Source organism: Mesoplodon densirostris, chromosome 4 (genome assembly GCF_025265405.1).
Source record: "Mesoplodon densirostris isolate mMesDen1 chromosome 4, mMesDen1 primary haplotype, whole genome shotgun sequence".
Taxonomy (NCBI): domain Eukaryota; kingdom Metazoa; phylum Chordata; class Mammalia; order Artiodactyla; family Ziphiidae; genus Mesoplodon; species Mesoplodon densirostris.
In genome coordinates, this window is record NC_082664.1 from 109,243,791 (window position 1) to 109,255,790 (window position 12,000).

The following is a 12,000-nucleotide window of genomic DNA, read 5'->3' on the forward strand; positions in this document are numbered from 1 at the left end:
GCCTCCTCTTACTGTCGCGAATGCACAGGAGGCTTTACGGCAGGCAAGGGGTGGGTACTGCTGGGGTAAGGAGGAGGGAAGGAAGCAACCAACCAACCAAGTCGCCTCCAGCCCCCACCCCCGCCCACCCCGGACCTGGCTCAGGCTCCAGTGCGGCCGGTGATTGGCCGCTAAAGGCTTGGTCCCATCCCAGTGACCCCAAAGTGTTGGAGGGAGGGGGCGGGGGTGGATCAGTGCAAAGTGCATCCCGAAAGCCCCCTGCCTGGAGCCCCCGTGGCTGGCACTTCGGACCCTGAATGACCTGGGACCTCGCTGCCCCGAGACCTCCCGTGTCCCCTCGTAGCTGGGAGCCTCCGGCCCGGAGCGCGGCAGCCCCCTGCTCCGAGCCCTCAGACGGGGACTGCCCCCCCACCCGAGCCGGGACTTCCTCCCTGCACCCCTGCCCCGAGGCTGCCCGGCGGCCAGGACCGCCGCCTCCAGTCTGCTCGGCAGTCTGGATGCTCGCCGGGCTGGGGCCGTGAGGCATCGAAGGAGGATCAAGAACACCCGTGTCCGGCCCTGCCTGGGCTGTTTCTTCAATGGAGAAGTTGGTGAGTGTGGAGGAGGCTGAAAGAAAGAAGAGAAGCAGCAGCTGAGGAGACAGGTAAAGTCAGTTACCTCTCCTGAGGGGAAGGGGGCTGGCCTGGGAGGGAGGAGAATCACTGCTTCTTCCTGCTTGCCTTTTACCAGTCTCTTCCTCTGCTCCCCCTTCTTCAGAGCCCCCTCCTCCTCGCCCCCGGGGTACTGCATCACTCACAGGTTTCTGATTTCCAGGTTTGAGCTGGCTAGGGGAGGCGAGAGAGCAGGAACGGGGCTGCCCACCCACCAGAGAAGCAGCAGCGAGCCTCTGACCAGCATCCTCCATAAAGGTAATAAGCCAGCCGTCCCCTCCCCCACTGTTTATTCCTCGCCCCTACTCATTAAGCAGTGCTTTATTTTCAGGATGGTTACCTGGAATGCAACCCTTTCCTGGCTCCAAGTTTCCCAGCAAAAACAAAAACACTGCCCATGCCCCAATCCTTAACATTTTAATAACTTCTCTTTCCCAGGAACATGTTTTCCCCCTTTCTCTCTGTACAGTGTGTTTCCGTGTTTTGCATTATCTTTTGGTGCACTGTACCATTTACCCAGCTCAGAGACTTTGAGACCTTTTTGTAGCTCCCCCTGCCCCTCTTACTCTCATAGGAATTCATCAGTTCCTTGTTAATGGCTTGTTAGTTCTGAATGACTCTGCTTTTCAGTTAAACCACAATTTTCTGTTTTCCCCTGTTCTTTCCTATCATCTTTCCTCTACCTCCATCAGAAAATCTTTTGAGTTACCTAACTGACAGGGGTTTGGTAGAGGATGGTAAAGTAATAGCTTGAAATTTGTGAGTTTCAGAAAATAATGTGACTTTTTTTTCTCTAGTAAAAAGTGAATCTGCGTACCTTAGTAGTATGAATGGTATGAAAGCAATACTCCCTCCCGAAGCACTTATGTATAATTAACTCTTTGGGCTTTTGTGTGTTTCTGTGTGACAGATATGGCTGGGCTCTGAAACTCTTATAAAAAGATAAATCGTATTTGTTATACCTCATTTTCTAATACTTATAAAACTTTACGGAATATCTTGTTAATCATTTGACAGTCAGGAATTTTAAAACAAAATAATGTTTTGGTGTGTTTAGAATTTAGGGTTTTATTTTGGCACTCTTCATAAGATTTCTCATTTCAAAACCCTTACAGAGAATTTGTTAAATTGAAATTTAAGCATCTAATTCATGTGATCACATTTCTGCTGCTGTATTTCGTTGCTGCCTCTGAAAATGCACTAAAGGTAGGTTTAGGACATTCATGTAAGTCCTAAAGAGGGGATGTGAACAGAGAAATTATGTAAGAGTTAATTCAGAAATTAGCCAAATGAATAGCTTCTCTAACATGCAATAGCAGGAGTATAAAGTGACTTGTTAATCTCAGAGTTATTTTAATATCTCAGATTGTTTAGGGAATTTTAGGTACAAAGAAGTACTTAAAATAGCAGTTGTTAGGAAATCTTTGACTTACTCTGTTTTACTGGACTTTCTGCCTTCCAGAAAAGGAAATTAATGTCTTTCCTGATTCTTCTAATTGTCAAGGTATAGCTAAAGAGACTTTTAAGGGGCTCTGAGGGTTTGCATATTCTTGAGATCTGGAACTGGACACCAAAATGAGAGTGTATGCTACTGAATGGGATTTAAAATCAGTATCTACTGATGACTATTACACAGTGAACATTTAGGGCACCCTTTGTATGTATATGTAGGGTCCACTTCATTTCAGTAAAAGCTAGGTAGAATGCGGTTTTCATTATTTAAATATGTGAATCACTAGAGAAATGCCTAATGATTCCTTTAGAACTTTGAAAAAAATGATAAAATACTTGAAATATGTTTTTAAGGTAAAAATGAATTATGTATTTTCTATTCAGGCCTTCTCAGTTAAATATATTTATACTTTAGATTGAACTCTAGCATGTTTTCATTTCTGAGGGATATTACCACCTGTGCTGAGTCAAGTATGTAAGGTAAAGAGAGAACACTGCTTTCCTCTGGTTTCCAGTCAGTTCATTCTCATTGCTTAAATAATGTTTCATTGATCCTCTCAGCTTTTAATGATTTTTCTAAGATTACAGAATATATATAAATTGTCAGCATCTGTTCCTAATATTAGCACGATTGAGAGTATTTGGTCTAGGTTATGCCAGTCATGTAAAATATTTAATTTAGTACTTCGTTACCAACATGGCCAGTTAGGTAGTTTATCTTTTTCAATCTGGTAGTTAACTTTGTGTTAATTCTGTTGTCATTCGCATGGTTTTGAAAGGAAAAAAAATTTAAAAACACCCAATTTTTTTGGTAATCAAGTAAGATTTATGATCACATAGGAAGAATCACTGATTTTAATTGAAGTGTTTCATTTTGAGTATGCTATGGCCAGTACTTATTTTCTTCATACCTAAAGTGATGCCATTCACAATTATGACACATACAATATCTCTTTATTTGATAGCACAGAAGTACATACTGTTCCTAAAAAGTCTAAAGTCAGGTAGTTTCTATAAGCATATCTAATACGTGACTTTCAGCCTTTCATTTCATTCTCAACAGAAGGCATGCCTTATGTGGAATGCTTGTCTCATTTCTTACAAACTTAGGTACCGACATGAGGTTGCTAAGGTGGTAATGCCAGACATGGGTTAATGAGATAAGACTGACAAGACTTCATCACTTATAGTGCTTGTGATTTATGCTTTGAATTGGGTCTGGGGAAGTGAATTACGAAATTTCCTCTGTTACCTTGTCCACATTTCATGAAATTTCTTGGTCTTTCTGTTAGAACTTAGGAGACTTATAGGTAAGTCTTGCATGATAATAAATCCTTATGTTATATGGAGGCCCAGTAATTTGAAGGGAATAGGAATACCCTCACTTGTTGTGGAACATAAACACTATGGTGCTTTGTTGAGTGATACTAAAATGACACTTCTACTTCATTTTGGGTTCCAGGCTCTTAGTTATACGAGTAGACCTCGTTAACATCCATCTCACCCACGTTGCACACTTCGGGCATTGTAGTGTTTCTGCATCCATCTTCCTTCTTAGGACTTGTAAACTATTGGTTTTTTTGTTTTTTGTTTTTTTTTCTCTCCTCAGAGCCAGTATCCTTGGAGTTGCTGATTTTATTTCCTTTCCAGCCTGTATCTCTGTTTACTCTGCAAAGAAATGCTGATTTCTTTTTTTGAGTAGCAAGCTGTTATCTTGTTTCTAGTTTGTGTGAAATCTGAAAGCACAGTTCTAGTGTGTGTCACTTAACCAAAAAAATGTGTGGCCTTTTAGTGAAAATAATATGTAAAAAGCCATTAATGACTAATCATTTATGCCAAAGGAAACTGGGGACATGTGGGCAAATTTGGTGGAAGTTATATAATTTTAGACAGATCTTAAATATATTTTGTTTTATAGCTATTCTTTATTTTGTGAATATAGATTTCTTTTAAGTATATGAAGCAAGAAGCTTTGGTTTTAGCTTAATGAGGTTCACTTGGCATCTATAATAGAAATTAGATGGCAACATTTTAATTCCTAAATTTATAGTTTCTAATATTGTCAACAGTATAAAAGCTTGGATGCCTAGATTGTTTTCTTTTGTAAGAAAAGTGTAGAGTAGAAAAGATAAATTCATACAGTTTAAACACACCATTAACATTGGGCAGTAAAATCTTATATAAAAGTGATATACATTGGGAAGCAGCTCATTTTGATATATAATTCTGAAGTCTTCCTTGTTAGTATGTTTTTTTTTCTTTTTCTGACTGTGAAACCTAGAATGGGATTTCTAAAGATTGCACCCTTAGAGTTTTAGTCATTCTGAGTCGACTTACATTACACATATGTTTATTAGAAAATTGCCTCCTTTGCCATATTTTTTAATTTTATAGGTCACTACCATGAGCTATCAGACTTTCAAACTTGCACTTTTTGAGGGGGAATAGACTTTTTTCCATTCTCATCTCTGAGCTTCCTTTTTAGTTTTTAATAGGTAACTTTACCACTGGATATTATATTTACTAAGTTCAATAGTCTTTTTCCCCTGTACTTATATATACATGGATGGTTCTACTCTAGTAAGTGCAAACTCTCATAAAATTACATCAGGATGAAATTAACTTGTCTGATGCTTTGAACTATTAGGATATTTTGGTAATAAGTCATTGGCTTTCATAATTTGACATATGCAGTTGACAGGGGTCATGTGTGCATGTTATGTGTGTCTATGTTGTTTTTTCCCATAAAGACTGAAGCGCTTTTTTGGTTTAAACCTATGGTTATTATTTATAGAGCTTGGTATTGTCAGAAAAGAGAAAAAGGATCTTAACCATTCTAGGAGTATTTGATTCATTTGAAGTATGCAAAACTCTCTATTAAAGTTCTACCCAGGGATGATACGAGTGGCCAAAGCCTAGTAGTATGCCAGGCATGTGTCAGGCACTCAGTAGACTTTCATTTGTCTAACTGAAGCAGACCACGTGGGATTATCACAAGTTACTATTGTTTGTGCGTCATTCTTATAAGAGAGAAATAGTTGAGTCACTTTGACTTTTAACAAAGCCTTTCTTGATATTATTAATAAATTAATACCATTTCATATTCTCCTCAACCCCCCCCCTCACATGTCCTCCCCACCACTCCGCTGCATTCATGGAAGTGGTGATGGCTATATGGAAAGCAACAACAACAAGAACAAGGACTCTTAAAGGCTCAAGACCATAGAGGGTCATCTCTACTTTTCTTGGGAGGCAGGGAGTACTGAGGACACACTTAGAAGTAAGGCATTCAGTGGTGTTCATTCTTGCACTGTAGGTGTAGCTCACATGTGAAGTAATCACATGTTCCTTTGTGGAAATGCTGCAGGCTCATCATTGGAGACATTGGTTTGCATTTTTTATTTTAGTACAGTTCTAGATTTATGGAAAAACAGCGAAGGTAATACAGAATTCCCATATACTGCACACTCACCTTCCCCTAATTAACATCTTATATTAATAGATACGTTTGCCACAATTAATGAACCAGTAATGAACATTCTTATTAACTAAAACCCATACTGTATTGAGATTTCTTTAGCTTTTACCTAATATCTTTTTTTCTGTTCTAGGATCCCATCTAGGATATCACATTCCATTTAGTCGTCTGTTTAGGCTCCTCTTGGCTATGACTGTTTCTCAGAGTTCTTTGTTTCCTTGCTTTTGATAACCTTGACATTTTGAAGAGTACTGGTCAGGTATTTTGTAGAATGCCCCTCAATTGGAATTAGTCTGATATTTTCCTCATGATTAGGCTAGGTCTGTGGGTTTTGGGGCACAGAGGTAAATTGCCATTCTCATCATATCTTACTAACAACATGACTTGGCACTCTTGATTTTGACCATGATCACCTGGCTGAGGCAGTGTTTTTCAGGTTTCCCACTGTAAAGTTTCTCCCCCCTCCCCCATACTATCCTCTTTGAAAGGAAGTCACACTTAAGGAGAGAGGAGTTGTGCTCCACCTCCTTGAGGGGGGAGAATTTACACAAGTTATTTGGAGTTTTGCACAGGAGATTTATTTCTTCTCCCCCTTTTAAAATTTAATTAGTTATTTATATCAATACAGACTTATTGATATTTATTCTGTACTTTGGGTTAGACTCTAATAGTACTTTGATTATCTTCTTGTTCGAATTATTCCATCTTGAGCTCTTTTGGTTGGCTCCTCTGTCCCTTTGACATACCCCCATCATTGCATTTTTCTTGGAGTACTTCCTTGCTTTTTGGCACTGTGAGATGCTCTAGGCTCATCTTCTATATTTCTTGCCCAGTCTTAGAATCAGCCATTTCTGTAAGGATAATTGCATTTTTTACAGCTTGCCATGTAGGAGTTGTTCTGATCATGCCTAGTTCAGTTAGAAGTGTTAAGCAGAGTTTTAAACCAAATATTATTTATTTCCAAGTGCATGTTTGCAAAGTCTTTGGCCTTCCTTGAAGAAGTTTGACAAGAAAAAATAAAGTGTGAAAAGAGGAAAGGTTCAAAGTAGACCATACTAATTTGGATTGGTTGAAAATCCTGGTCTTTAGCCACCACCACCTATGACTGTCACTTTTCTCCATAGCTTATCAGATTGCCAGGCAGCTTGACCATTCCTTGTTTAAGTGATGGAGGGCTTATTAGCACACCCACCCCACTGATATGGGATGGCAGTTCTCCCAGTGAGTAATTCCCAGAGGGATTCTGGTGTAATGCATGGAAGTCACTTTGCCTGTGTTCTTAACCTTAATGGAATTCACAGATCTAGGATTTATTTGACGTGGAGAAAGATCCCTATTCTTTTAGTTGTAGAGAATTTTTTCAGAATCCATATGGAGAAGCTGGCAAGACTGTTAATCTTTTACCTAGTTTGGTGTATGCATAAAGGAATAGAAGTTTCAAAATTATTAACGTGATGCCTTTTGTGTGTACGAAGAACCAGCATTTAAAGAAAATCTCCTTTTAGTTGTCATAGATTGCATTTTGACCCTAGCCACCTATTGTATTGAATGCAGATATATTCTCATTTTAATTGTTTAGAAAGAGTAAGAAACTTGCGATGCCAATTAAAAAGTAATTCAGTACTGAAAATATATTTTGAATAGAGTAAAAAGAAGAATTTGTGTTTGCATCCAAATTCCAAGTGTGTGATTTATTATTTTCCTTATTCATTAAAAAAAAAACACACCTGCCTTTATAGAAAAAAAAAATTCCTGAAAATAAGTCATATCCTATACCACCTTGCGGGTTAATGTAGATTTGAGATAATTTTTTCTAAGAATTGATTTAAGTTCTTTCTTTGCTCTGTAAGTTTGTTGTAAAGTGCTAAAATATAAGCTCATCAAAAGGTAGGCTACTCAGGCAGCTATGTTTCTTTATTTTTTTTTTAGAAAATTTCCTGTGATTGTTATTTCATTCATTTTTAGGTTAAAAAAGAGCTCATTGACACCGGAATCTGGACACACTCTGAGCCCCCTACTCACGATGCTGTATGTGCACAATGGTTATTAGGCAATCCACGTATCAGGAAAAGGGGCATTCTTCCCGTAAGGTAAGTGACTGAGGGTCATAAGTCATCTGTGCTGTTCTGGGGCAAAATCCATTTAGCTTTTATTTCTCCTTCAGATCACCTAATTCATACTAAACACAGCACTTGCTAAAAGAAAATCCAGGTTTGTTTTGATATTGTTTGAATCTTTTTCCTTGCATAGTATGCCTTAAGTGCCAAGGTGATCATCCCAATTAAAAAAGAAAAATCTGTTAAAGATGACTGTTTTGAGTATATGGTAGTAGTTTCTATTAACTCCTTCTAATGGTCTTCATCTTTCCTTATAATGCTAAAAATAAGCAAAAACCTATTACAAAAGGATTCTTGGTTTTAAAATTTCTAAGACAAGAGACTTAATTTTAGTGTCAGTTGAAAAAGTAATTAAGTGAAGAGATGGGGGAAATCACATTTATTAAGAAAACAGATTGTCAGGAAATTTCTCATTTCCCAATTTTCCTTGAGGAGATAGCCTGATATTTTTAAATTACATTACTTAGTAGTGATACTTAGGAGTTTTGTAATAACCATTTTCTATGTATGGAACCAGGTAGGATATGTGATTATACTATTAAGCTGTGATAATATGACCTAAGTTATGACCTAAGTTAGGCTTAAGTTGACCTTTGTACAGTCTATAAGGAGAAGTTTTACAAGGTAAACTATTATTGGTAACAAGATTATCCCAAGATGTCTAACCTACATATGAGACCAGAATGTCTTTAAAGGACTTTCACATAATTTTTTATTTTTAGAAATGGAAGCTACTAATTAGGAGGTGAGTTTAATCTATACCTTAAAGTTAGCCCAGATGGAATGGCTTCCTAGAATTATGTAGTTTAAGTTTCTGTATGTATTTAAAAGCTAAAAAATGCACTGAAAAAGTTTTTATATACACACATATAAGATGTAACTTTTCACCAATTCAGTTTGGACTTTCCTGTTTGCATGAAGATGATCTCATTTTACATTGGGTTTGAGTACACACCTCTTTTGTGACCTATTAGAGAGTGTTGGAATTCTATATACTGCTTTTACTTTTTTCATGTGGTTAATCAACAGACTGTTTAGATTCCTTTAGTTTTTAAATATTTTGTATGATCTTGCTACTTTGAGTATTTGTAGAATAAAACTTCTGGAAAATGGAAATTAGAAAAGTGCAAAAGAACTGTGGCAGAAAAAGAGGAGTAGTAATTCGTGCCTCAGAGGACATAAAGTGGGGAGGATAGAAAGAGAGACAGAAACAAAAGGAAAGTAAATATAATCTACACATTTTCCTCTAATTTACTTAAACCCCGCCCACTGCCCCTTCCCCCCAACTTTCCACTCTTTGGGGCTAAAAATAAAGTATTGTTGAAATACTTCAGGGGACCAGCCTAAAGGTGTTTGCTTTTTTTAAATTTTAAACTACTTCTCATAGCTGGAGGTCTTTAGTCCTAGTCTATGAATTGTCCATTTGATACTCGATATGTACTCGCTGATCTGTGATAGAATCCTTGAATGGTTTATAACTTAAATTTTCCATGTGCATCAGGTAAATGCAAACTCCTAAGACAAGTGCTCATTTGCTTCCTCTGTTGTCTCCATCTTCAGCTGCCCAGCATCACTTTCCATTTTACCTAAAATAAATGTTGTGTTCATTGATATTTGCTTTGAGTTTACAAAAGGCTGCAGAGGAAATTTCCTGTTTTGGCATTTTAGGGCTTTATGCCTCACTTTCTTTTTGAAATCTTTTATAATCTTAGGGAAATAACTGAAAGTTTTGGTCAAAACTGATACATGTTAATTTGTTGTAGTAGTATGAACTGTCATCACTAAAGTTTACATGATTTAGCAATGGAAACTTCTGTGCTATTTAATGAACACACTGTCAGGTGTCAAGTATTCTAAATTTTATGTATTCTGCCTACCCTTCAAGGTTGATCCCTGTGACCTAATGAATCCTTTGTAAAAAGTGGACTTAGCTAGGATGTTACACCACCATTGTCGAAGGAACCCTGAACTCCAGGAAGAGTTGCAGATTCAAGCTGCAGTAGCTGCCGGGGATGTTCACACGGTACGAAAGATGTTAGAACAAGGCTATTCTCCAAATGGCCGGGATGCTAATGGCTGGACCCTGCTTCACTTCTCTGCAGCAAGAGGAAAGGAAAGATGTGTTCGCGTATTTCTAGAACATGGAGGTGAGTTTATTAGGAGCAAACCCTTTTTTCCCAAGGAGAAACTTAAAATGAAATTCTATTTAGTTTAAAATATGTGAGTGCTTGTGTATATAATTTCTAATGCTTCTTTTTGCTAATACTAGACTTCTTATTGTCTCCTTTGTGAAGATGTGTTAAAATTATGCTGAGTCTTGTTGAAAACCAGATTGTCTAAAAAATCAGTTTGTTGAATGTGCTTTTTTTCCCCTTGTAACTCTAGTTTCTATAGAGCCAGATTTCCCCAGATTATTTCAACTAAAAGCAGCCCTTCTTCAGGTTGTCCAGTTGCTTTGTTTCAGAAGCAGAAGTGGCTGTGGACTCAACAACTGAGAGTTGCTCAAGCTCCCCCTTTTGAGACTTGCTCAAGCTAACTGAGCTAGCGCAGGCCCCCTGTCAATACCATGGCCTTCAGGACACCCTATCTTTTGAATTTACCTCTTCATAAAAAAATTTTAGTTGCTTTTATTACTGTTTTAGAGCACTTGCCTTTTCTAGAATTGTACATAGTTTCTAGGTATCCTACAAGATTGGTTAGCTGAGGTCTAACTTTGTGTAAACATATGCAGTTGGAAACTACATTTGACATTTAATGTTCTTGCTTGAAAAACTGTCCATTCCTGTAATTAATAGTAACTAATAATTGTCTTAAAGTCATTTACTTTTTTCTCCCATTAGATTTTCACTTAATTTATTGTCCTAAAGGTGAACAAGTGTATTTTGTCCTTTGTACCCATATTATTTTTGTAAATTATGGTGTAAAATAGCTTGGTTGGGACTCAGGATCCATTATGTACCATTCTAGGGCCTGGATTGCTTATTAACAATCATTTAGTTCCATTTCTATGGTGTACTTTGTTACAAGACTGGTCAAACTTACTTGCAAACTAATTTGAAGTACAGAAAATGTTAGAAGTCACACAGCTCTCATTAGGGTCTTGTGAATTATGTGAAGCTAGGAATACAAAGGCTATGAGCGTGGACTTACTGCAAAGTCCTGCTAAACCTGAGACTAGGAATCATCACACATCCGAGTGGCCCTGAAATAAGAATTATATCCCTGAAATAGTTGACTGTTGACAGGACACCACCATTTGCTAACCTGTGCCTCCTTTGTAGCCATCCTCCATCCCTCCCTGCTGCCCTTGCTCATATCTCATTTCACCTTGAAACTTGAAAACCTCAGCTCTGAAGGCAACGAAGGAGAAATGTAAGAGGAATGCCAGGAGAAAGATCTGAAAAAACTAAGAAGCGGGTGTAGGATCAGAATACTTAAAATTCTGGCAGTGCTTAGTAAAATTAAGACCAAGATCAGAACTCACATTTTTAAACTCTACCTAGTCCTGTCACTTTTCTGTTTCTGCCAGCCTTGCTTTGAAAATATTTAAAACATTAATTAGAAAGAAAGTTCAATTACTCAGGTAATATATGAACTTGTCTCCTTAAAACAAATAAAATATATTTTCAAATAAATTACAAATAAAGCCAAAGTCCCCTTTGGCCAACTCCCAATCCTTAACCTGCCTACCCCTGCCTAGAAGTAACTCATGGGTATGAGTTTGGTTTGGTCCTTATCTTTCTAGATCATTTCCTAAATGTACTTATAGAAAATATGTCTTATTGTGTTGTGTGTGGTTTTTAGAACGTAAATGATATCATACTGACTGTATTATTCTGCAACTATTATTTTTTGCTCAGCTGTATATAACTTAAGACTTTTTCAATATTGGGTTGGCAAACTTTTTCTGTAAAAGGCTAGATGGTAAAGATTTGGGGCTTTGCGAGCCCTCCTGTCTCTGTTGTTAACTACTCAACTCTGCCTTTGTAGCATGAAAGCAGCCATAGACAATATGTGAATGAATGAGTGTGGCCATGTGCTGATAAAACTATAAAAACCAGTGGTGTGCTGGATTCGGCCTCTGGTCCCAGTTTGCTGAATCCTGTTTCCTCACCATCCCCCTCTCTCTTTTTGTGTATGTATGTGTATGTAGATATTTTTAGCAGCTTTTATTGAGATAGAATTCACATACCTTACAATTCACCCTTTTAAAGTGTACAATTCAGTGGCTTTTAGTGTATTCATAGAGTTGGGAATCCATTACCACAGCCAATTTTAAAACATTTTCATTACCCCAGAAAGG

General features: G+C 37.8%; 1 protein-coding gene across 1 annotated transcript in view; it reads left to right on the plus strand.

The window, feature by feature from the left end:
- The first annotated feature begins 216 nt into the window (after positions 1 to 216).
- Positions 217 to 12,000, plus strand: part of ASB7 (ankyrin repeat and SOCS box containing 7) — a 56,528-nt gene continuing 44,744 nt past the window's right edge. Inside the window, exons 1-4 of the mRNA XM_060096919.1 lie at positions 217 to 643; positions 814 to 908; positions 7,546 to 7,670; positions 9,583 to 9,844. Coding sequence (XP_059952902.1) covers positions 9,634 to 9,844 — 211 coding nt within the window. The 5' untranslated portion in view covers positions 217 to 643; positions 814 to 908; positions 7,546 to 7,670; positions 9,583 to 9,633. The remainder of the gene's footprint in view (positions 644 to 813; positions 909 to 7,545; positions 7,671 to 9,582; positions 9,845 to 12,000) is intronic.